The sequence below is a fragment of the Osmerus eperlanus genome, chromosome 2 (assembly GCF_963692335.1).
Source record: "Osmerus eperlanus chromosome 2, fOsmEpe2.1, whole genome shotgun sequence".
Classification (NCBI taxonomy): domain Eukaryota; kingdom Metazoa; phylum Chordata; class Actinopteri; order Osmeriformes; family Osmeridae; genus Osmerus; species Osmerus eperlanus.
In genome coordinates, this window is record NC_085019.1 from 2558878 (window position 1) to 2582923 (window position 24046).

General features: G+C 48.3%; 4 protein-coding genes across 6 annotated transcripts in view; 2 read left to right on the plus strand and 2 right to left on the minus strand.

Moving 5' to 3' along the window:
- Positions 1 to 19: 19 nt before the first annotated feature.
- Positions 20 to 2821, minus strand: tmub2 (transmembrane and ubiquitin-like domain containing 2). The gene is made up of 3 exons (XM_062445624.1): positions 2700 to 2821; positions 1460 to 2058; positions 20 to 1323 (listed from the first exon to the last, which is right to left on the minus strand). Exons 2-3 carry the CDS (start codon positions 2041 to 2043, stop codon positions 954 to 956), a joined length of 954 nt encoding a protein of 317 aa, XP_062301608.1. The 5' UTR covers positions 2044 to 2058; positions 2700 to 2821; the 3' UTR covers positions 20 to 953.
- A 152-nt stretch (positions 2822 to 2973) lies between these two features.
- On the minus strand, positions 2974 to 5632 carry asb16 (ankyrin repeat and SOCS box containing 16). Its single transcript, XM_062445659.1, has 7 exons — positions 5440 to 5632; positions 4850 to 5200; positions 4505 to 4772; positions 3799 to 4207; positions 3622 to 3705; positions 3415 to 3528; positions 2974 to 3300 (listed from the first exon to the last, which is right to left on the minus strand). The coding sequence occupies exons 2-7, from the start codon at positions 5184 to 5186 to the stop codon at positions 3115 to 3117; spliced, it is 1398 nt and encodes a 465-aa protein (XP_062301643.1). The 5' UTR covers positions 5187 to 5200; positions 5440 to 5632; the 3' UTR covers positions 2974 to 3114.
- A 234-nt stretch (positions 5633 to 5866) lies between these two features.
- hrob (homologous recombination factor with OB-fold) lies at positions 5867 to 10723 on the plus strand. Of its 2 annotated transcripts, none has more exons than XM_062445637.1 (10): positions 5867 to 6165; positions 6324 to 6377; positions 6485 to 7423; positions 7644 to 7727; positions 8485 to 8619; positions 9143 to 9251; positions 9673 to 9758; positions 9873 to 9995; positions 10094 to 10280; positions 10362 to 10723. In XM_062445637.1, the coding sequence occupies exons 1-10, from the start codon at positions 6151 to 6153 to the stop codon at positions 10415 to 10417; spliced, it is 1788 nt and encodes a 595-aa protein (XP_062301621.1). In that variant the 5' UTR covers positions 5867 to 6150; the 3' UTR covers positions 10418 to 10723. The 2 variants fall into 2 exon arrangements, with proteins under 2 accessions (XP_062301621.1, XP_062301630.1); XM_062445646.1 differs by having other exon boundaries at positions 6327 to 6377.
- Positions 10724 to 13984: 3261 nt separating this feature from the next.
- asic2 (acid-sensing (proton-gated) ion channel 2) overlaps positions 13985 to 24046 on the plus strand; it is a 168124-nt gene continuing 158062 nt past the window's right edge. Inside the window, exons 1-2 of one of the 2 annotated variants that reach the window (XM_062446264.1) lie at positions 13985 to 14002; positions 14802 to 15421. In XM_062446264.1, coding sequence (XP_062302248.1) covers positions 14846 to 15421 — 576 coding nt within the window. In that variant the 5' untranslated portion in view covers positions 13985 to 14002; positions 14802 to 14845. Of the gene's footprint in view, positions 14003 to 14052; positions 14167 to 14801; positions 15422 to 24046 lie in introns of those variants that run through there. The other variant, XM_062446269.1, reaches the window with a different exon arrangement.

Consider the following 24046-nt stretch of genomic DNA (forward strand, 5'->3'; position numbering starts at 1 on the left):
AAGCGAGCAAACAAGTAGCCTCATTTTGAAAAGCTTTATTCAGTTAGCACTGAAGTGGGGGAGAGAGGGGGGAGAGAGACCTCTAAAGACTGTTTCAGTCTGATATGGGATAATCCCCTAATGATTCTTCAAGTGCCAGATTCTTCATTCGATTTCTTCTGAGATTTTATATACAGTAAATACATTATATGTACATAGTTCTGTTCATAAACAAATGTTGAGTATTTCAATGATCAGCCATTGCAGCATGTTATAATATTTAGAGTATCCCTAATCAAGATAACTTTAGCATTGTGATTCCAGCCACATGTATCCATAGAAATATCAGCCTTGGAAGTAAGGCAGTCGTTGCAGTCTAGGCAACAATTACCGTAGTAACAGAGAACACCTTCTCTTCACCACAGAACTAGAAATGGAACAGAGACAACCAGCACACAGTGAATGGTTTATGAGATGTTCCAGAAATTCAAATATTAATTTAAGATTTTTTTTTTCTCCACTTCAATACACACTATGATAAAGCGTATGAAATAATGTGTCCATGTTCCACAATAAAGCATTATTCTTTCACAATCTAGAAGATTGTGCGGAAACCAACTGACCAGAAACAATTTGTGACATAATGGAACAAATCTAACCTACCGGCATGAGAATTATTCTAAACTACCCTGTTGACACATATTAATAATTATTTTTCTGAGAAGCTAATCACAGCCCTGTTCAAATTCCTCAAATTTAAACTAACACAGAATTAATTGATACTTTGCACATTGTATAATAGTTAATAAAATGCTGTTTCCAGGTGCATGCAGAGACACTGGCACACCCCTACGTGAGGGATCCCAGCCCGCTGTGTGGCATTAGTTCCAAGGCCTCCCGTGTCTTTGTTTGGTCCTTCGCTATCCACCGCCTGCTGTAACTCCATCCAGTCCACAATCATGCTTCTTCTCCTTTCAACGGCTATGCATCCCAAAGATCAGAAAGCTGAAGAACACAGTGACTCCCACCAGGGAAATGGTAGCTGGGGCAGTGAAGAACTGCCTGTAGTTGATACGGAAGTACCACACTACGGCCAGCATCACCACAAACACAGGCACCACCAGACTACTGGTGCTCAGTGCCACACCTGTAGCTCTGACGCCGGCTCCTGCCCCGGAGAGGGCTGCCTCCTCAGGGCTGGGGTCCCTGAGCGCCTGGGAGACGTGGCAGTGGATCACACTTTTATCTGTGATGTTGAGGGACAGCAGGGACCGTTTGGGATCCTGGAGCAGCTGGCCTTGGTAGATCAACTTGATCTGATGCTCCCGACCAGAGAAGTATTTGCTGGAAGGAAAAAAATACAGAAATGTAAAATGTTGTTATGAATAGACACAGCCACGTGTTCCTTGGTGCACGACTAAACAAATGGAAACGAAAGACCTATCTAAGGGTTCTATGGTTCTCTTCAGGGCTTACGAACCTCTTCAGTAGACCTACTGTATCCTGTGGTTTCAGGACTGCTATCTCCTCCGTGTCATTTAGGAACTTCAAACGGACAGCGATGCTGGCAGTGGATATCATCGGGCTCCGTTTCAGGACCTTATCTCCCTCTTCGTCTGTATCCTCCTCCTCCTCCTCTTCGTAATCGTCCTCCTCATCCTCCTCCTCCTCCTCAGAAGGGTATCGATGAGGTTTCTTACTCTGTATGTTCAAGAGCAGGTCGGCACCTGCTCCTGCAGTCCCCTCCCCTGTCCCCTCGCCGTCGGCCCTCTCCGACCCCGCATGGCCTTCCTCCGGCTTGTTCTCCTGGGCGTTCTGAGGTGTTTGCTGCTCCGGTGTGTCTACACTGGGAGGTCCACCGCCGTAACTTTCATGGCCCCCAAGCCCAATCAGGGAGGCGTGAGCCCCAACGGTGAGGATGGTGCCCAGGATGTGATCCCCTCGGTCAGCCACATGTGTGGAGAGCCAAGCCAAGACCAGGGCCAAGACCAGGAACAAGACGCCTCCGGCGGCTGTCACCTCACCGCCCATCCCATCCAACATGGTCAGTGCACACACCGCCATCACTGTCTTCAAGACCTGTGAGGAACAGAGAAGCATTCAAGTGCATAGGGTAAGAATATTACATGAACATAAAGTGACAACAGGCCCTTGCAGTCAATGTAATCTAGTCCTTGGATGTTGTGTGCTCAAGCTAACTAGGTCTGGCAGGCTAGCACGAGTTAGCTAACACTAATATATATTAGATGGCTTTAGCAAGGTAGCTTAGCTAACGTGGACTAGGCTATATAAAGGATTACTGATTAACAATATGGTGTGGACTAACTTGCCCTGCTAGCTACCTAACTTACAGTATTAAGCTAAGAAGAGTGTTGTGTCACTGATGTTTTGAACACTACCTAGTCAGTAATCAGTCCTCGTTTATATAATTGGGTAAAACAGTGAAGGGTATTTTTGGACATTAGACAAGGATAGAACGTCCATTTATGAGATCGTAGACGTTGAAAACTAGTTAGCTAGCTACTGTAAGCTAGCCTCAAAACATGAACGACCTTTGCCAGCTTCGTCTATTTAGCTAGCTAGCTAGATTAGCTTGCTAGCTAGCCATTATTGTGCTAGTGTGTACGCGAGCTACATTGCCAAGTGACGCAAAATAATACACATGCGAAGTGTGTTATATAGTTTGTAGTTTTGATAACAGGTTATATGTGTTTACTTACCTGGCAATGTGATTAAACCATGTTGGAAAACAAACAACCGTGGTGCTTATGTAGCCACAGCCCAAAGTATGAAAAACCTCCGACCACGGGGCCACATAAACACAGTCGTTCTTACGTCAACATTACGTAGGCTTGGAACGTACTAATCTGAACGTTAAGAGTGGAAAGTCAAAAGCCCTGTTGACTGACCTCCATCAAGTCAGAAAAGCAACTCATTTTAAACGTCATACCTACTTGTCTATACTCCTTGTTTTCACACAATGTCAGACAAAGAAACTGTAACATGAAGTTTATTGGTAAATTCAGAAAACGCACAAGCTCGGGCCTAACAACATGCCCTGTTGTGACAGTACAGGCCTATCCTCTTCACTTCCACATGACAATCCGAAAGGCTATCCCATGGGCTTCACTGTTCTCAGCTGAGCTCACCACAATTGTGAAGGAGTAGGTAGTCCTTCACAGAGCTAGGAATGTCCAGTGTATTGATAGCTGAGTGGCATGAAACTCCCAGGTGCTGACGGAGGGCACAGCGGCACAGGTGCTGCAGGGACCGAGGATTCCCGCTCATCTGCTTCACAGAGTCAAAGAAAGACTGGTGCTCCTGGGATTAGAGTAAACAAACAAAACAAGTATAGAGTAACGTATACTATCAGACTGTGACCTGATAAAGGAGAGGAAAGTATTGTGCCAAAATCTCATATTATGTGAGGCCAACCATATGGATCTCAACAGGGACCGAGTCCATCCACTCTTCATAGGCAGGGACGACAGCGTAAGAATTGAGCATTACCTCCAGTGTGGACGGGGAGAGGACACACAGCTTCAGCATCTATGGGAAGGACAGCAATCGTATAGCTTAGCACAGCTTCAGAATCATGGCAGGGAATAGAGCTTGGCTTACGCATGGTACACTGTACTCTACCTTGGGAGAAGCATTTTGAGCCCCGTGGTTTAGGAGGGAACGGAGTATTGCCTCAGGCTGCTGATCTGGATAGTCCTCCACAACCTGAAACACGGGAAAGCACTTGGATGTGATCGTGCGTGTCCTGAAAGCGCCCCTCCCCCCACACCCCACACCCCCCTCCCCCATCACACCCACCTGCAGCAGGCAGTCCATGGGCGTGTAGCCCGCGCAGTTCTCTACTTCAGCAACAGCCCCGTGCTGCAGGAGAATGTCCGCGATGCGGTGGTTGCAGTTGGCACAAGCGTTGTGCAGGGGTGTGTGCCGCTTCCGTCCTGCTGTGCGGGGATCGGCGCCGGCTTCCAGAAGCATCTGGACCACGCGGAGGTAGCGGCCCGCCTCAGCAGGCCTCTCAGCCCCAGAGCAGGCCGCGTTCAACGCCGTCTCTCCCTCGCGGTTCCTGGCCAGCACATCTGCCCCATAGGTCAGGAAGAGCTCCACATGCTCCTCCAAGCCCCGCCGGGCTGCCACATGGAGGGGTGTGAGCTTCGACTCGGACGTGGACACGTTCGCCTCTGCCCCTCCTGTTAACAGCAGCTCGGCACACCTACACGTCAACAGAGACACAATGAGCTGACAGTCACCACCCACTGAATCGAAATACAGTGTTTTTCTGCGTGGCTCTTTTACATGCATTGTCACAAACAGCTTTTAGGGTTGCTTGAGACTCAAGGTTTGGCTCCAACGCAGAAGAAACAATGCGTAATATCTCCTGTAGAGTCACGTGTTGCCTGTACATCAGGGACCAGTTATATACAACATTTTTATAGAACGTCTATCTTAGAAATATGCTGTGTGTAGAAAGGACGTAATGGTGCCATTTTAATATATAGTTGTCACTCACTGGAATGACTGGGCAGAGGTGCAGAGGTGGAGGGGTGCGCTTCCCTCTGCAGACAGCAGATCAGGGCTTGCTCCATGGGAGAGAAGCAGCTGTACACAGACCGCATGGCCTCCTACACAGGCATCATGAAGGGCAGCACTGCCACCGGGATCGGCATCCACCTCCGCCCCACGGAACAGCAGCTCCTCCACGCAGCCGTAATGCCCCCTGCTGGCAGCCAAGCGCAAAGCTGACGTCTGTTTCGTCTTGGAGCTCAGGGTCCACATACCTGCAACACGGGGCCGTGACGTTATGGTTTGTCAATCGGGCAGATGCTCATATGGATGTGGGGGTTCTGATACGTACCCATCTCGGGCGCCCACACCATCTCCTCATGCACGGTCTCCATCAGAGCGTTGATCATGGTGGGATCCTTCAGAACGGCATGCACTCCCTTCATGTCCCCACACATGAAGGTGTTGTGGACGGCCGTGTCTCGGCACCGAGCAGGGGGCGGGGGGGCCCGGACCTCCTGGAGGCGCTGCTGTCTGGGAGGGGGCCTGGGGGGCCGGGATACAGGTGCCCTGGTCATCGCCCTCCTGTGAGCCAATGCCCTTCGTGTGTCCTCCCAGTCCTGGAACTCTTGCTCCACCCTCAGGGAGCGCAGGGAGGCAGAGGAAAAAGCAAACGTTTCCCTGGCCATGACAACATCTAAAGCTGGGGGCAAATCACCAATAGAAAGTCCATTACTAACAGAGTAATACTGACAGATATTCATGATGAGGTTGGACTAAGGTGAAATCTAAGCCAATTCCACATAATTAGATAAGGAAAGAGTGGTGCATCAACGTGTACAGCACTCTCTGACATCAAAAGGTCACTCTTAGCTTCTAAACAACATTTCCACAGTCTCTAAATAACTAGCAGTACTAATTAAAATAGGCCATTACACTCACCATGAAATGCTGGCGTTTACGTGGGTACTGAAGGTTGAAAGTCTAAATTGAAACCTAGCTAGTTCTTGTGGTGCTTGAACGTGCGCGCATTAACTTCCCTTATTTCTCAAGCGTCCAAGTGTCCGTCCTGGAAACGTACAGTCCCGAAATGCTGTTGTCTAGTACAACTGAACCCGTAGAGCTTGTTATAAATAGACTAGACAGTGCAAGCCGACACCTTGACACTGTTTTACCCACCGCGCTCTACAGGTGGCGACATTGTTACAGAAACTTACTTCTCAACCCTGGTCCTCGGGGACCCCCTGCCCTGAATGTTTTAGATGTTTCGCTGCTCCAACACACCTGAATCAAATGAATGGTCGTTACTAGGCTTCTGCTGAGATAGATAAAGCAATATCCATTTGAATCACGTGTGTTGGAGCAGGGAAACATCTAAAACATGCAGGGCAGGTAGGACCAGGGTTGAGAACCACTACACGCTTTCTCGGCAGAACGCATGTAAACATTGCTGACGTAGGCACGTTCTTCTTAAACGTGGCGGCGCCGACACCGGAATACGAGCAAGTTTAGTTAGCGAACAAAGTCGAAGTAACAGTTATAGTTAGCTACCCCCTTTACTAACTTTGTCAGTGCAAGGGCCAAAACAAGATGGTTAAACTATATTACACATGACATAACCCATGGCCTTATAGATTTCTTTCGCAAGATCACATGACTGCGATCATGGTAAGGGCGTGTATTTTCAGGGTTGTGTAGCATTTTCATGATAGCGTGTTAGCTAGTTTGTAAAATGAGTTAACTATCAGATCTAGCAGTAGCATGTAGTTAGCGTTGTAAATAAATGATACTTCTTATTCATTCTTTTCATCTTTCTTTCGTGACAGCAGACTTGCAAGTTTAATGGACTTTTTGATGTAGGCGAGGACTTCGATGATGAGGTGAATTTTAGAACCACCTGAATCTCATTTAGTTAATTACGATTGTTGACGTGTGCCAACAACACCTGCAATTTTACTATTGTCTGTTAAATGTTTGCATTCTTTAGGATCTACTTGAGGCAGACTGGTCTGTTCCTTCCGTTTCTGCTCCTGCCAACGCGGCTTCAGAATCTTCTGACACTACGCATCCTGACGACCGCAAAGCCACCTGTCAGTTACAGACTGAAGGCTCACTTTCCCTGAGGAACCTGCAGACAGGACAGGGTTCTGTGGCTTTAAGACAGCTTTCTACACCTGGGTCAAAGCAAACAGATAAAGATAAATCTGCAGATTCTGTACCATGCCAGGGTCAATCTCAGCCAAATCACCTGGGGAAAGGAGTGTCTCCCTGGCCTCAGGATGAATTTGATGATTGGGATCTCGACCTGGCAGAACTAGATGAAACTGATCCACAGTTGGGTCACGAAGCCCAAGTCAAACAAGTGTTCACAGCCCCAGCATCAGCAATAGCCAGAGATAAGACTGTCTCCTCAGCCAAAAGGCTGTGTCCCTCAGCCTGTGGTGGGGCTCAAACTCTGCCCAGTGTGGGGCTCAGAGGATTTAGTACCTCAAACCAAACATTTGGCCTACCTAATAGTAATCCACCCCTCGGGTTCTCCACCCCTGTCCCTTCCCTCTCCTCTGGTCGTCCTGTCTGCACAGCTCCAGCCCAGAGCCCTGGTGTGGTCCCTGGGGCTCCCCCCTTCTCCAGTCACTTCCCCAGGGCTGTGACCCCTAGACCACCCCGAGGACTACAGCAGCTACACCGACCCACAGCCTCCCCTGCTGCTCACGGGCAGAGCCTGTTTGACGCCATATCCCCTGCCCCCTCCGTGAGGTGCGGTGGACCCATGCCCTCCCCCCGCTCGCTGCACACCCCAGTCCTCACCAACCACCTGGTCCAGCTGGTGTCGGCCTCCAACAGAAGCCCCAGGAGGCCTCGCTCTGACCACGCCCGGCCCAAGACCCGCCGCTTCCCTGGCCCCGCCGGCCTCCTGCCCCAGCAGGTGGGTCTCCCCCCGTCTGGTCCCCACGTCCACGTGTTAGTTTCCTCCAGGATCATTACCCACAATGTTTGGGGCTATCTCGTTGTTATCTTCAGTGACCTATGCACTTTTGTAAAGCTCTCTCCTGGAAGTCGCTTTGGATGAAAGCGTCTGCTAAATGCATTAATGTGTTGGGTTGTTGTAGCATCCTGAACATGACTTTGTGTGTCCCCCACTGTAGCCGCAAGGCCACAGTCTGGATGACATTGTAGTGGCCCTCCCCCAGACTCCTGCTCATGGTGCTGTGGCCAGACTGCCCTGCCAGGTAGGAAAAGACTCACCACTGTGTGACAGGGTACATCACCACTGTGTGACAGGTTATATCACCACTGACTGACAGGGTATATCACCACTGTGTGACAGGTTATATCACCACTGTGTGACAGGTTATATCACCACTGACTGACAGGGTATATCACCACTGTGTGACAGGGTACATCACCACTGTGTGACAGGTTATATCACCACTGACTGACAGGGTATATCACCACTGTGTGACAGGTTATATCACCACTGACTGACAGGTTATATCACCACTGACTGACAGGGTATATCACCACTGTGTGACAGGGTACATCACCACTGTGTGACAGGTTATATCACCACTGTGTGACAGGTTATATCACCACTGACTGACAGGTTATATCACCACTGACTGACAGGTTATATCACCACTGACTGACAGGTTATATCACCACTGTGTTACAGGTTATATCACCACTGTGTGACAGGTTATATCACCACTGTGTGACAGGTTATATCACCACTGACTGACAGGTTATATTACCACTGTGTGACAGGTTATATCACAATTGACTGAAAGGTTATATCAAAGCAGAGGCTCATGTTACCTCATCATAGTCTTAGTCTAGTTATCCTTAATGTTTGTGGCCATTGGTTCTCGCAGCAGTTGATGTGATTTTTTACATTTGATGTTTGTGTTCCTTGAGGTATGTCGTGGGTGGTTGCACTGATGTTTTAAAGACACAAATCAATCTCTGTGTGTGTTTGTGATGGTCCAGGTTCCCAGCTCGCAGTGCGAGGAAGAGGACTGCACCGGAGGCCCCTGGGCGGCAATGAAGGCCGAGATGGGATTGGATGAAAGGAACCCGTCCTGTTTCCTCCACTCCTACAGTGTTGTCATGGTGCTACGCAAGGTCAGTGGCCATGACTGAGCTTTTTTTTTGTTTTTTTTATACCATCAGTGGTTCAACAGTCTCTCACCTCATGCCATTACCGGTAACTGCATCATTAGCAGTTACGTGTGTTAGCACTATACAGTGTCATTAGCAGATTAAATAGGGCATAGATGTGCAACACTGCTTGCATAATAGGGTCTTCATGAGTCTACGTTTTGTATTCAGGGAATCTTGTTTTTCTGTTACTACGGAGCTGGTCTCCACAACAGGTCTCTATCAACATAATCATAACAAATGGCCCCATGCCTGATGTGTTGGTAGTTATTATCTTCAATGAGATCACTCATCAATCACTATAATGGTGGTTCTGTTGTTTTTCTCAGTGTTAATGTGCCTCCTACTAATGATGTGGTTTGCATGAATCATTTATCTACACGTGTGTGTTTGCGTATGTAGTAACTGACAGGTTGATAATTGCCAGCGACGTGTAGTCCTCTGCCAGTCCTCTCTCCCTTCATCCCTCCCCTCCCTCTGTGTTCAGGCTGCACTGAAACAGCTGGCCCAGAACAAGGTCCCTAACATGGCTGTAGTACTGAAGAGCATCATCCACACACACACTGATGCCAAGGCAGTGTTCAGGGACCCCACAGGTACACACGCACACGCACACTATGTGAGCAGATCAGGCCAGTGGAAGACATCTGGTCTGTTTTGGGTTCCTGTGGGCCTCTTGTCTTTCATCCTTCTTCTCCTCCCTCTGTTTCTCATGTTGCTCCCCAGTCCCTCTACCTTTCTCTTCACGTCTCCTATGTGCTTATTTGCGCTAAAACGGTGACTCAAACTGCTCGAAGAAAGCCAAGCACTCAACACAATCAAACGCTGCTTAGGCTCACTACACCAGGCTGGTAGATGACGGGAGCATATTTCTATGATCACTGGGGAGTTTTCCTCCTCTTCAAGCACATTCATGTTGGCGGGATATGTGACGTTTATGATTATTTGCTAGACTGGCTTGTGTGTGGCGAGCTGGCTGTTGAGGAGGTGGTGGTGTGGCTGTGTGTGCGCCTGCAGGGGAGATCCAGGGCACCGTGCATAGGCGTCTTCTGGAGGACAGGCTGGGGGAGCTGAGGGCGGGAGCCGTGCTGCTTCTCAAACAGGTAAGATGGATCCGTGACTTGACTCGGGATGTGACGCGCGTGCCGGGTTAGTGATGTCACGGAACGTCCGACGTGACGCTGCGCTCCTCTGCGTTCGCTCTCTCCGATTTTAAGGTGGGCGTGTTCTCGCCCTCTCATCGTAACCACTACCTCAACGTCACGCCCAATAATCTGCTGAGGATCTACCCACCTGACGGCGTGGCCGTGGGCTCCGCATGCCGCCCGCCACTGCTTCTGGTGAGAGGACGACCCTGTGGAGGGAAGGAAAAGGTTAAAGGTCACTCCGGAACACTGTTAGTGATGTTGACTGGTGTTCCGGGGGATTGTTCGTTTAGGAGCCCGTTTTGCTGTTGTCCGGTGGGTCCTCCACCTTCCCAGAAGCCCCTGTGTCTCAGATGGAGCTGCACTTTGATGAGGAGGAAGATGGAGCCTCCAGATCAGGTTCTAACAGGGTTTCTGACGTGGTTTCCCAGGAGGCTGTTGGAGCTGCACTACAAGACCCAGACCAGGCATGGGGTGCAGGTGTGTGTGTGCGTGTGTGTGTGTGCGGGCACGCTTCCTGAAAAGCAATGTCCAATGGACCCCTTTGTGTCTGTTTCCCAGATGATGACCTGGATGATCTTCTAGTGGAGTTGCCTGTGGAATCCTACAGCCTTTGACTTCAGCCGTACCCTCATCCCAAAGAAACACCATTCTTATGCCCCTTCTCACAATGATCACATGTTCTGGACAAAAACATCTCTTCCTATCATAGAGCACCATTTCCAATACTTTCTTTTCTAACCCTAGCCCTTCAATGCATTTGTGTTGTACAGAAATTAATCGAGAATCAGTGTTTAGTTTGTCAAAATATACAAATGTGTGTGTTTATATATATGTAACCATTTCAATAGGTACTGTATATAATCAGTAAAAGTATACAGTTGGTTAAAAAATTGAATCTTTTTATAAAGCTCTCCACTTATTTTCTTTCGTCCAAGGTTTGTTGTCTACCTGCAGTAAACATGTCTGCAGTTAGAGCTGAATGGAGGAGTCAGTCTAAGTCTTTTAACACCTTTTCTCTTTCAAAATTATGTTTTTCGAATTGTGTCTGAGGGGTTAATTGCCTTTTAGTGGGTTACAATTATTTAGAGCAATGTTACATAAAATGAGGGCGAGATGCTTTGCTTGCCTGACTATTGTTCTCTGTTAATTGGACTGGCTTCAGAAATAGTGAAAAGACCCTTTTGAAAGTTGACAGAATGGGGAGAATCAGCTGTAACAGGTTGTCTGATGCTGCCTTCTATTCCCACATTGCCTCATTTTCCTCTCCCTGACTTCTGGTCTTCAGTTTGGTCTCCAGCCGTTCAGACAATGTCAACCTTTTTGGGATTCTTTGGTGTTTACAGTCGTCGGTTTCTGTAAAAAAAAAAAACGTTCTTCTTGAAGGGGGTAATCATTTCTCCAGCTGTCTGGGGGCTTCCTTGTGTGTCTGTATGAGTGGTGACTGATAAGATGGGGTCTTCTAAGGCTCAGGGGCCTGGTCCAACACTCACGCATCAACTCTACCCTTTCGGCCGTACACGCATTATAATAATATCCATGCATCCGTATTATAACCAACAGAGGGCAGCAGCTTCTCCATCCAATCCACTGGTACTGTATAGATTCGTGATTTGGGTGGAAAATCGTGCAAGCGCGTATACGTTCGATTTTAAGAGTGTTATTAGAGTGTTATTAGTGTTTTCATCACTGAACATCCCTTACTGTCACGTGCAAATGTGCTAATACATGCTAACATGTCAATTTAATTAGCTCAGTTCAAACAGAGGCCCCAATGCATTTAATTTGCCTTCCACTTTAGTTGGCTCAGTCATATCGCTGCAGAAATAGTTGTAACGCTGCCCACTCTGAGTCTTCACTGCCTGAGTAATCTTGCTAATCGTCCTCCAGTAAAAATCTTTTATTTTTCATGAACCATTAAGATGTTTTGAAGCAGTAATTATGTATTCAACCTCCACAGGCATATCGTGGGTGCTTGTATTAATCATTTTATAAAATGTCAGCCCTCAGCTCACATCTGTCACCGTTGCTAGGACTTAAAACGTGAGAGGGAATTCTGGTTTATCATCGCCGGTTGACAGTGACTGAGATGGAATCTAGCACAAATGATTAATAGCCCACTTGTAACTAAGCAACATTCTTGACCAAGGAAACGTTTGAGTAGTCAAACGGGCAAATAGGATGAGGCGACAACAGCTATAAGCTTTTGCCCTGCAGTCAGCACTAGGGTAAGTAACTGTATTCTGCCTTTAAAATGATGACTAATAACAGCAATGTTTGTTGACCACTGAGCCTGAACTGACAACAAAACTACCAAATGTTCTATTTTGTTTTGGAAGATTTGTAACACCCAATTAGTGGACTCTAGCTTTCCGTTTGGGGCTATAAGGAGTAGCCTATAGGCCTACCGCTTGATTCAGTAAAAAATATTTATTTTACACGAGCATAGGTTAATACTTTTTTTATTGTAGGCCTATATCTTCAACTACAGATAGGCCTACTGATAATCCCTGCAAACCTGCGCTCATTACCTCAATTGGAAAGGGGAGATTAGCCTAATTAAGTTGTTAAGGAGCCGGTGTCACCGCCTGCACACCCGAGGCTGCATGGGAAAATGGTGTGGGGGTGTGTGTGATGATCAAATGTATGTCGGGTGTGTGAGAGAACGCCTTAGTGTGCTCCAATAGGCAGTGCAATTAGATTAGATTTGACAATGTGTGACTGGACCGCAAGGTGGCGTCTCGACTAGATTATGTGAAATAAGCAATAGCCTAAATTTGACGCGTACGTCAAAGGTATGTAAAGAAGGATTCTATTTCCTGAATGAACAAAATATTCACAAAATCCTGTAGGCTTTTCGAGTAGCATACAGGGAGTCTTCACACAAAGCTACTTCAGAAATACAGGATAGATGTAAACACACCAAAAGTTGTTTCGTTATGTTGGCTTGAACGAGGTCGCAGGGAGCATCATTGTAAAGTGACTGCAGCAGATGTGACCGTCACGATTCGCAGTTTTACAGCGAAAACTTGACAGTCTGTTGTTGGAAACCCTGACCTAGCAGACATTCCAAGTCTCCCAGAAGGTCCGGGAGTCTCCCGGCTCCCGCATTTCAATAGCGGCTCCCTGACGCCCGCAAATGCTGTACAATCTCCCGGAAATCGGGGATTTTGTATTTCGAGCGATCGAGAGACTGTCTAATGGTCATTTCTGGTAGAGATAGGTGCATATCGCGCGTCCTGATTGCGTGTGTGTGTGTGTGTGTGTGTGTGGGGAGCTACCTCCCGGAAATGAGTCTCTGCAGGTTGGGATGTATGACCTAGTCTACATTGCCAAAGCATAGAGTACAATGTTGACATTTGGTATACTAATGTTTTCTTGAAATCTTGACCTTGAACATATTGACCCGGACCACCGACTCAGGCAATACTATAATGTCGCCTATTATAATGTGGGTGACTATGCACAACACGAAGTTCAGACTGAAGAGGGCTGATGCGCACTATACTGTATGGGTTCATCCTGTACGTTTCAATTTCGTCTCATTTGCAGCGTTCCATTCTTCCTTTCTTCTGCTAAGTACTTTCACCCTTTCTTTTTGCCCTCATTCTATGTGTTCTCCTTCCTCTTTTACTCTGTTTTTCATCACGGTTGCACAGATCAAGACATAAAATGGACATACACTATCCCTGGATTAGCCATCAAATTTCTGTAGGATGGTCTTTCACAGAGTCAAAAGACTTTCTCTGCCATACACACAATGCTGTGGTGATAATAGCCTACATATGTGGGGGGTCCATCCCTCTGTACACAATATCCATCCACCTTCCTTCTCTCAGACAATCTTCCTCTTATATCCATCACTCGGTTACTAGTGACATTTGGAATATGAAAACAGTTTTCAGGAAGACAAATGAGGGAGTGAAAAAGGAGAAACTGGAACGGATTCAATAAGAGACTTGGCTGTGCCCAAAGAGCGAGACGAGTGTTTGTGCGTGCTCTGCCCCCTCTATTTTTCTCCCTCTCCCCCCTCTCGCTCGTGCGCTCTCTCTCTGTACGAGTGTGTGTGTGTGTGTGTGTGATTGTGCTGCTCCGTCTCTCCAGGCTCCACTGTTGTTCACTGCCTCCATGGATGAGCAGCTAAGAGGAAGCGGAGGAAATGCATCTGGCCATAGGAAAGCGGGAGGAGTTTGGATCGACACGTGCGTCTAACTGGCGGCTCTGATCATCGGCGTCCGTCCCTCCCCGATCATCACCCTCTCTGTCTCTCTTCCTCTCTCTCTCTCTTTCACACACAGACACACACTCTCAGGCTCACACACACTCACGCGCTGGCTGGTTGTCATATCGCTAGGCTGAACGAGAGGTGCTTAAGCTTCTCATTACAGGGCGATCCAGATAGCGGAATGTGTGTGTGTGTGTGTGTGTTCGTGCGTGTGAAGTGGGAACACTGAACACACAGAGGCGGCTTTGATTGGCTCGTGGCTGAAATGCCTCTCCCTCCTGCTCTGTGTGTCACGCTGGACTAACCTCTGGGATTTTGTCAACGATAACAAAGCGACCCAGAGAGCGAGAGATGGTGTGGGCTGGGGGTAGGAAGCATGGAGGATGAGCCACGGGCATACTGGCACACACAGTAACTATCCGCTCAGGGGACAGTGGTGGGGTGGGGGGGGGGCGGAGTGGAGAGATGCCCGGTGGGAGCATCTCTCTCCTCTCTCTCTCCTGCTCCTGCTGATCTTGCGTGGTTACTGCGCACGGGGGGGGGGGGGGGGGGTCTGGACTTCTTGGTGTTTGTTTGTAGGATTTTGTGTTTAGATACTTTTTCAGAAGTGCATTGTAGTCGGTTAGCTTTGAAAATGTGCGTTTCTCCATGTCTGACATGCTTTCTCTCTGCGCGTGTACGACAGGCGCGCTCTCTGTGTGTCAGATTCTCCTCAGGCGTGTGCCGTGGGTATAGCGCCGTCTCTCAGGTGCTGACCGCTCCTCTTTTGTGTGCAGGTGTGTGTACTGGGGGCTCCTTGGCTGCAGGGCTGGGGGGGGGCATGATGGATTTGAAGGAGAGCTGTGTCAGTGAGGGGAGCCAGGAGAGCTCCGGCGTGCGCCCCTCCTCTTGGCAGTCCTTCGCCAACACCAGCACGCTCCACGGCCTCCGCTTCATCTTCCCCTACGGCCGGCCCACTCCGCGCCGCCTGCTCTGGGCCGCCGCCCTGCTGGCCTGCCTGGGACTGCTGGCCCTGGAGGGCACCGAGCGCCTTACCTACTTCCTCTCCTATCCCCATGTGACCAGCTTGGACGCCGTGGTGTCAGGCAGCCTGGTGTTCCCCGCCGTCACCATCTGCAACCTCAACGCCTACCGCTTTAGCCGCCTCACCCGCAACGACCTGTACCACGCTGGGGAGCTGCTGGCGCTGCTGGACGTCCACCTGAGGATCCCTGAGCCTCATCTGGCAGAGCCGGACGTGCTGGCCTTCCTCAGCGACAAGGCCAACTTCAGCGCCTACCGGCCCAAGCCCTTCAGCATGCGCGAGTTCACAGAGAGGGTGGGCCACGACTTGAAGGAGATGATGCTCTACTGTCGATACCAAGGCCAGGAGTGCAGCCATCGCGACTTCAAAACCGTGAGTCCAGTTCTAGTCTCTCTGCCTTAGTCCAGGCGCTTGGGGTCCTGGTTTGAAGCCCATATGCTGCTGCTACCCAGTCCAGTCCTTAGAGGATTGTGGCACCGAGGGCAGTGCCGTGTGAGCCATGTTTTCTCCTGTGGTGAGAGTGGAAGCTTCCAGAAATGGCTGTTTCTTGGGCGGCGAGTTGACTTGATTATTGTTGATAGCTGCTGTTGCTCACCCACACTGCTCTGCCGTGGCTTTCCCTGCTCCGGAGCCCCACTGAGGGTCTGGCTGTTCTCTTTACAGCTGGATCTCTGCTTGGTTTGAGTAAACAGTATACTTTAAACACAGATAGAATCTGCAGGTGCATTGTTGTTGCAATGTAGACCTAGTCCTCTCCATTCTGTGTTTAGTGGGACCTCCACATAATAGTATCAGCAACAGGTCCTTCTCCAACAAGTCACTTTCTCCCTTCTCCTTGAGTCTGCCTTTAGGACGAAGGCCTAATCATCTTCTCAGGTGGGCTTTCAAGCCGCAAGCTCTAAATCCTAGCTCCCTGTTCTCTAGCAAATAAAGAAATGAGCCTTCATGTTCAGGCTGTGGCTAATCAGTTTCTGCCTTGGTTGGTGTTCACTTGCAGCTCCACAGCTATGCTAGGACACAGGCTCAGCTTTAGAAGTTCTTGTGGGTTCTGAAGTGCTTTGATGAGTGTCTGACTGTGTTTGAGGAGAGCACTCTTGTCTTTAAGTGAGAACAACAAAGACATGTCTGTGTCTAAGGCCACTAGCTGGCAGCTGGGATTCATCTGAGGAAAGACTGTCAGGTGTCCTGTTTTTGTGCACACAGGAGGACCGATATCTTCACGTTTCATCTCTAGTTCACTGCACTAGTGTTAATTGGAAAAGTACCGTAACGGTGGCATGTTATGTGTTGGCTTTTTATTATGTAGCCTAAAGGAAGGCCTTGGTGTCCTGTTTTGAGGTTTTCTTCTCCCTCTGTGGTGATTTCTAGCCTGGTGTAGCTTGTATCTGTAAGGAGAGCTATCCTATGCTCTCAGTCCATTTATGGGGGAAGTGGAGAACTAGAAACACTTTGTACTAACTGCCCACAGTTTCTAGTGGTCTTTTCTCTGGTTATGTCTCAATTCTCCCTTGGAGCATCTCTTAAGTAATTCATGTAATGCGACGCCCTTTTGAATGTGGTGCTGGAGGCAAATCATGTTGACAGCCCACTAGAAGTGACTGTCCTAATCTCCGCCTGTTGCCCTGGTCACCCATTTTTCTCATTTCTCTCTTCCAATTTTATCATCTAAGTATTTTTTTCTGTTACTAATCTGGCAAAAGGATTATGTATGTGTGTGTGTGTATATATATATATATATACATTTCTTCCGGACATGTGCACACACACACCTATATTAGCACGACACTCCAGGGACCAGAGTCAGCGTTTGAGTGACATTGTGATGAATGGCCGCAGGGAGCACTGTGGGAACAGTGAGCTGTGTGAAGTGAGTGATGGAACAGGGACACAAAATACAGCATATGTGGACCGGTGTATTTACCGTGAAGGTCAGTTTGCAAATTGTAGGCCTGTGTGTGTGTGTGCAATGCTATTAACTCTTATTAAGGCAGTGATGCGAGCTTAGAAGGTTAAACATTCAGATTTATTTATTTTTATCTATTTATATGTATATATACTTAATTTGATTTAGACAGATGGTAAAGAGAAACAGGAAATGTAAGGGAGAGAGAGAGGGGAGGACATGTAGGAAATGGCTCGGGCTGGATTCGAACCTGGGGCTCTGCAGTAAGACCCTAGATGACATGGTATTCTCCCTTACATTGATTTCATATATTGTGTGTGTGGGTGTGTGTCTTCTAGAATGCACGTGAGCCTGATCTTGACAGTAGCTGTGTTGGTCAGGGTAGGATTAGGGCACTGATTAAAAGCTGATTGATGACAATGACAGACTACATCAGTGTCTGCCAAAATGCCCCCTTCACAACGTGACAGTCCACACTCTCCTCAGGTGATGTCCTGCCAGGCGTGGGCCCAACACACACACACACACACACACACACACACACACACACACACACACACACACACACACACACACACACTACTTTTAATGAAAGGACTGATAGGAACCACACTGTATATCACACTGGCAGATGCTAATTAGCCCTACATCTGACTAACACCAACACAACACCACATACAGTAACATAGCTGTCTGCTCTCATCACTGTAATTAGACACTAGCACACCCAACCTGTGGCCTAATCACCAGGCTGGATGATTATAGCATGGATAGATTAGCTGCAATTTCCCCTTAGAGTGACCAAGAGGCTTGTAAATATCTCATCCTCCTCTCGTACTTGTTCCAGCTCACTAACCGCTTTATCAATTTCGAATTGGTACTTTTCACTTCATTTGAAAGGCCATTGCATCATATTAAGTGCAGACTCAAATGGATGCATTCATCGTTAACCCTTGTGTTATCTTCGGGTCGTTCTGACCCATCAGTCATTGTGACCCACCGTCGTATTGCGACAACTTTACCGCATACAAAAACAAAGTGAAGCATTTTCTTTTAACCGTTGGGCTGTCTCAGACCCCCCACATTGCTAAGGTTAAAAGAAAATTATTTTTATTTGTTTTTGTATTGGGTAAAATTGGGTAAACACAACGATGGTTCGTTATGAACCTTTGGGTCATGTGACCCGAAGGCAGCACGAGGGTTAATGTGACATTACCACGGAGTAACCAGGAGCGAGGTCTGAGGGTGAGCAGCCTCCAGTCCTCACACCCCCAAAGAGAGGCTAGGGTGCCCTGGAAGACTAGCACATTAGCTGATAGCGGCAGAGGTATTTGAAAGACGGCGGTAGTCCTTCAAGAGTAGGAGGGCTTAAGCCCAATTTATATTTAGGTCGCAGACACTTTTGAAAAGGTCGCCGACAGAAATGACGTCTCGGTCGACACTTTTAACCCTCGCTTAGAAGTGTCGCCTACCAGGAGAAATTTCTACTGGCGCGGATGTCGTCACATAGTGAAAAATTTAAATGGTCAGTTTCTCCGATTGATCACCTAGGCTACAAAGCGTTAACAATGTAACCATAGCTATGAATGTAACGGTAAAATGATTCTATTTACGTCACGCGAACCTTGAGCACAGGCGACTGTTTTCCGAAGTATAAATGCAGCAGCCTGAGCGACACTTTTTTTTTTTCGTCTGCGACCATTTCAAAAGTGTCCGCGACCGAAGTATAAATTAAGCTTTAGCATGATGATGGCGACGGTCTGTTGTTTGCCAGAGGTGTCGTGCAGTGATGGGAGCTTGGCTGAGAGATGGCGGGGTGTGAGTAAGCAGACAGGGGAGACTGACAGAGAGAGTCTGGTAGGAGAGATGAGAGGTGGATCCACCTGTCAGTCGGTGAGGAGAGGAGACGTAATGTCAGCAGGGAGAGAGGAAGAGGGAGAGGGATGAGGAGGGAAAGAGAGAGAGGGCAGGAGAGAGAGAAAGAAAGAGAGAGAGAGACAGAGCGAGAGAGAGAGAGAGAAGATGAATATGGCCCATTACCTCAGCAGTCTGCCTGGAGACTGCTACATCATGGCCACTGAATGAGGGGATAGTATGTGTGTGTGTGTGTGTGTTTGTTGTTCAGCATGCTGGAGGGTGTGTACTGTGTGTGCTGCGCGGGCGATTATATGTGTCTGTCACTGTGCTATACCGTCTCAGTAAATCTTCTTGTTTGTGTGTTCCTGTGGCACACTACTAGTGATGTGTGTGCGTTGTGCTTGTGGGGGCAGTATCTTTGCCTAAGGGTTTGGAGCTGCATCCCTTCCTGAGATAAGCCATCAACGTCTTTCCACTGCCTCCTTATCTACAGGCCAGTATTGGATACTGACTCACTGCTGGATGTCCCGTAATCATTGTCACAGTCAGATGAGTTTAAAAAGGTCAGCGTCACTTGTCTCTCTTTCTGCTAAAAATGTACATTTCTCTCTCTTCCCTATTGCTGGTCTCCCCCCTCTTTCCGTCCCTGATAATCTGCTCGCAAGTGTTTGATATGAACATCAAAAACTCACATACTGTACTGAGCTCAGACCAACAGAGTTGGCATTCAGCTTGCACACACACACACACACCACACACACTCCCCTCTCCCCCCTCTTTAATTTGTACACCAGCCAGACACTCTTTTGATCCAGCCCTGTGTTTTGACCAGGCTGCCTGCCTGGAGCATCACAGGCTGGTTTCCCAGGGAGGGGATGTTGTCTGTATTCATGACTGTTGGCCAGTGCTCAGCTAGCCCAGCCCACCCAAGACTAGCCAGAACACTGTAAACACACCTTGCTGCTCTGTACCAACATGTGTGCATCGCACACTGCTGCTGTCAGCATGATTCGACCTTTTCCTATCACAAGAAAGCACTGTTATTATTCCTGAAGCTGGAATTGGTTTGGAGTTTTGGCATTAGTCTAGACTGCTACTCTGCTCTATAATCGCATGTCTCCCAATCTCTGTCTCATGTTGTCCCTGCCTCTCTCTCCCTTCCCTCTCTCCCTGGGGGCCTTACTTCAGAGCACCTCAGTCGTCTCTCAAAGGGCATACTCAATAGCGGCACAAAGCTTGTCGCCATAGGGACACCTGGCCTAAACAACCAAACACCAGGAAAAAACTAAATCGATAGCACACTGAGTGCTTTTTGTCGTTGTCACCATTGTCAGTGCATTGAAATTGAGGTGTTCCTGTAATGTAGGCCTGAATAAATTGATAAATTGACCCTGCTGAGGCAGTGGGCTGACCCTCCACTTCTAGCATTATGGTATTACTGCATCTAGTGGGATGTCATTTTTATCCTACTGTTATCTTCAAAAGGAACCAAATGGCTATTCACAGGAGACTGTGATTCCATCTTTCTCGACTGAACTCCTTCTCTTCACGTACTATATTTTAGAAAAAAAAACAAATTTCTCCTTGAAAGTTGTAGCTTTGTGCTTTTCTCAAAACAATAATTTGGTTAAGATTCACTTCCAGGTCCCAAACGTACTTTAAGACCAGCAGCTCTCCAACGCCAACTACCCCCAAAAGTAGGCTTGACTGTTTTCAAAAGAATGGATTGGCTAAAGAATTGGATAAAAACAATTCTCCAGATATTATCATTCATGAAAAGATGAAGAGCTTCCCGCAGGACACAGCCTCGACTGCACACTGTCGACTCTGTCTTTGGCATTCCCGCTCATGCTTGTCCTGTTGGCTGAGGCCTCGTTCCTCCTCCCCCTCCATTATTAAAGCATCACTTGCTCTGAGGTACATGGATCTGGATTCCAATTCAGTCCCAAAATACCCTGGGGCGCCACCAAAGGGATGATGTCAGCCTGGGCTCACGTCAGCGACGTGGTCGATGCTATCCAGACTAGCTGATAAGAGGACTATACAGTGTTCCTCCATGATTTAGAATCTGATATTCATCAATAGGATGCTCGCATTGAGCCTATCCTAAGCTGTGAGGCAGGCAGGCAGGCGGGAGGACAGAGTGCAGCATGCTTGTTAATGCTACAGGGTTTGTGTGTTAATGTAACAGCAGGCACTGCGAGGCGCCCCTCATGCCCAAGCAGTGGTGTCTCACGCCCGGCTGACTGAATGATAACGGGGGGAGGAGTGGAGGATATGGAGGGGGAGTGAGTGAAAGGAAAAAGTCAAATGTGTGAAAGGGAGAGCAAGAGAAGGAGAGAAATCTGTATGTACGTGAAAGAGAGAGACGTATGTGAGAGAGATGAAACAGATCTAAGAAGGCGGGAGGGGGGGGGGTGGGGAGGGGGAGAGAGAGTGTGAGAGAGAAATAATTCACATTCGCACTTGTTATATAACCCCTAAAACACTTAGATGAGGCTAGCATTGGGCACACACACCAACACACACACACACTTGCTAACATATGTTTATGAGATTTTGTCAAAACACATGAGCCTATTTCACACCTCCGCGTGTGTGTCCTACTTCTGTGTTCGGTGGTCGTTAGCTTGGCTGCAGCGGGAACCATCAGGTACGATGATGACTAAATTTATTTCCTGTCAAACCAGTGCAGAGTCCATGACATGACAAGGAATTATTTCTGAAATCAGATTCGTTTCCAAAGATCTTTGGAGGATATCTCATATGCGTGTCCACATGAAGTGTCAGTCTGTCAGGCACGTCTAACCCTAACCCACGCTGCCATGGCTCAGAGAGGAAGTGGTTGTAGAAGACCTAGCATGCTTTATGTGCTTAAGCAGAGTGAGGGATGTTTGGAAGGTGTTTGTTAAGCTGCCTCGTCTCTCTAGCTGCTGCCTCTCTCTTCAAGGTGACCTACGCTACGGCCTTTTGCCTGCCGGGATTCACCTCGGCATTCCCCACAGTATCTTACTTCCCCTTCACCTTGTCTCTCTCCTCTTAGTTCTTCCTCCAACCCTGGTCTCTCAACCATCTTTACTCCCCTTTGACACCTTCACCACCTCCCCTAAGGCACTATATATAATAGTATTAAATATAATCATTTGTATATATATATATATATATATATATAGGTCAAAGGTCAAATTAAGTCGGTCATAGAGGCCGTATCGCTCTCCCCAGCCCCAGGGCTCTTGAGTGGAGCGTCTGGGCAGTGTGGAGGATCCATCCCTCCCCTCCCCCCCTCCCCCTGATCCCTGCACTCAACAAGCTGCTGCAACGCCAGGAGATGTTTAATACTGTTAATGCGTCTAATTTATTCAATTACAGAGCTCCTAAACCTCCACAGCGTGCGCAAATATAAATAAATGTTTGCCAGCGCTAGGCAAACACAACGCCCCGGGCCAGGTGTGGTTAAATGTAGCTGTTATTGCAAGAAAAAATCTGTGTTTGCCAACGCGCTCTCGTAGCCATGGGGCTCCTTGAATCACTAGCCGTCATTGGGAGTGCGTATTGGATTCATATTGTATATATTTTTTTGTGCTTGTCTCGTTACACGTTATTCATCTCTGCAGAAGGATGGGGACTTTTTGGGAGGGACTGTGATTTCTGGATGTGTGTTGTCACCCTGTGTTATTCATCAGCCTTCCTTCACTCAGAACAGTCTCTCTCTCTCTCTCTCTCTCTCTCTCTCTCTCTCTCTCTCTCTCTCTCTCTCTCTCTCTCTCTCTCTCTCTCTCTCTCTCTCTCTCTCTCTCTCTCTCTCTCTCTCTCTCCTCCCCCCCCCCCCCCCCCCCCCATTAGAGGACCCAGCACACGTACTACTGCCAGACAGACTACAGAACTAGCTGTTGCTTCTGAGACAGGAGCCGCCCCGCCAGCAGGATCCTCTCTCAGCTGATGGCAGAGTAGACAGTCATTATGGCTGAAAACAACATGTCTTGCCATCCTGGGGAAGGGGAGGGAGATGGGGGAGGAGAGGGAGACGACGGGGTGGGATGAAGTGAGTGACTGAGAGGGTGGAAAGCAGATAATTAGACAGAGGAACACTGGGAAACCGAGTACAGCAATCAAAGAAGAGAGACAAAGGCAGACCAGTGGTAGGGGAAAGAGAGAAATGAAATATTGACTGAGAGGGAGAGAGAGAGATTCTTGCTGTTGCCACCGCAGAGTGACTCAAGGAGTCTGATGAACCCAACTCAGAAATTCCCACTCCAACCCTCATCCTCTCCAATTACCACTCCACCCACACCATACACACATTTCTCTTCTTCTCTTTTAGGCAGTTTGATGACACACAATTATCTCATCAGACAGCATGCAAGCCCCCCACTCCCTCTCCCCACATCTCTCTTTCAACCATAGAGGATTCTTTACGACCACAAAAGTAAAAATGACTAAGTACATGCTGTAAATAATTTGACAAGTGTATGTTTGTCTGTGTTTTGCGTTTGCAGTGTATGCATGCAAGTATGTGGTTTGTGTGTGTGTGTGTGTGAGCGCGCACAGCTGCACAAACAAGTTTGATAGTGGTTTCAGGGTACTCATTTAACCATCTCTGTAAAGCGAAGAGGGGGAAATGAAGGAGAGGGGAGAGAGACTGAAGGATGAGGGGATGTGGTTGAGGGAGTTCTTTGATCAGCTCTTTCACTGGGAGGATAACGCTGCTTTCAGGACAACAAGACGCTGTCATAAAGAGGTCCGTCCTTGAGGGGCCAGGAGATGTGGTGGAGCAGAGCCGACCAGTCTGCAGCGCTACATTTACACTTACATTTTACATTTAGTCATTTAGCAGACGCTCTTATCCAGAGCGACTTACAGTAAGTACAGGGACATTCCCCCCGAGGCAAGTAGGGTGAAGTGCCTTGCCCAAGGACACAACGTCATTTTGCATGGCCGGGAATCAAACCAACAACCTTCTGATTAATAGCCCGACTCCCTAACCGCTCAGCAACCTGACCCGGTGAACACTGGAGTAGGACACTAGGACAAGGTCAGAGGGGAGGAGGAGAGGGGTAGAGAGAGGGAGAGAGATGGGGGGGCAGAGAGGGAGAGGGGGGAAAGCGAGGGAGAGGGAAGGAAAGAGAGCGGGAGAGTGGGGAGAGCGTGGGAGAGAAAGGGAGAGATGGGGGGCAGAGGGGGAGAAAGGGGAGAGAGGGGGAGGGGGCAGAGAGGGGGAGGGACAGGGATAGGGGGAG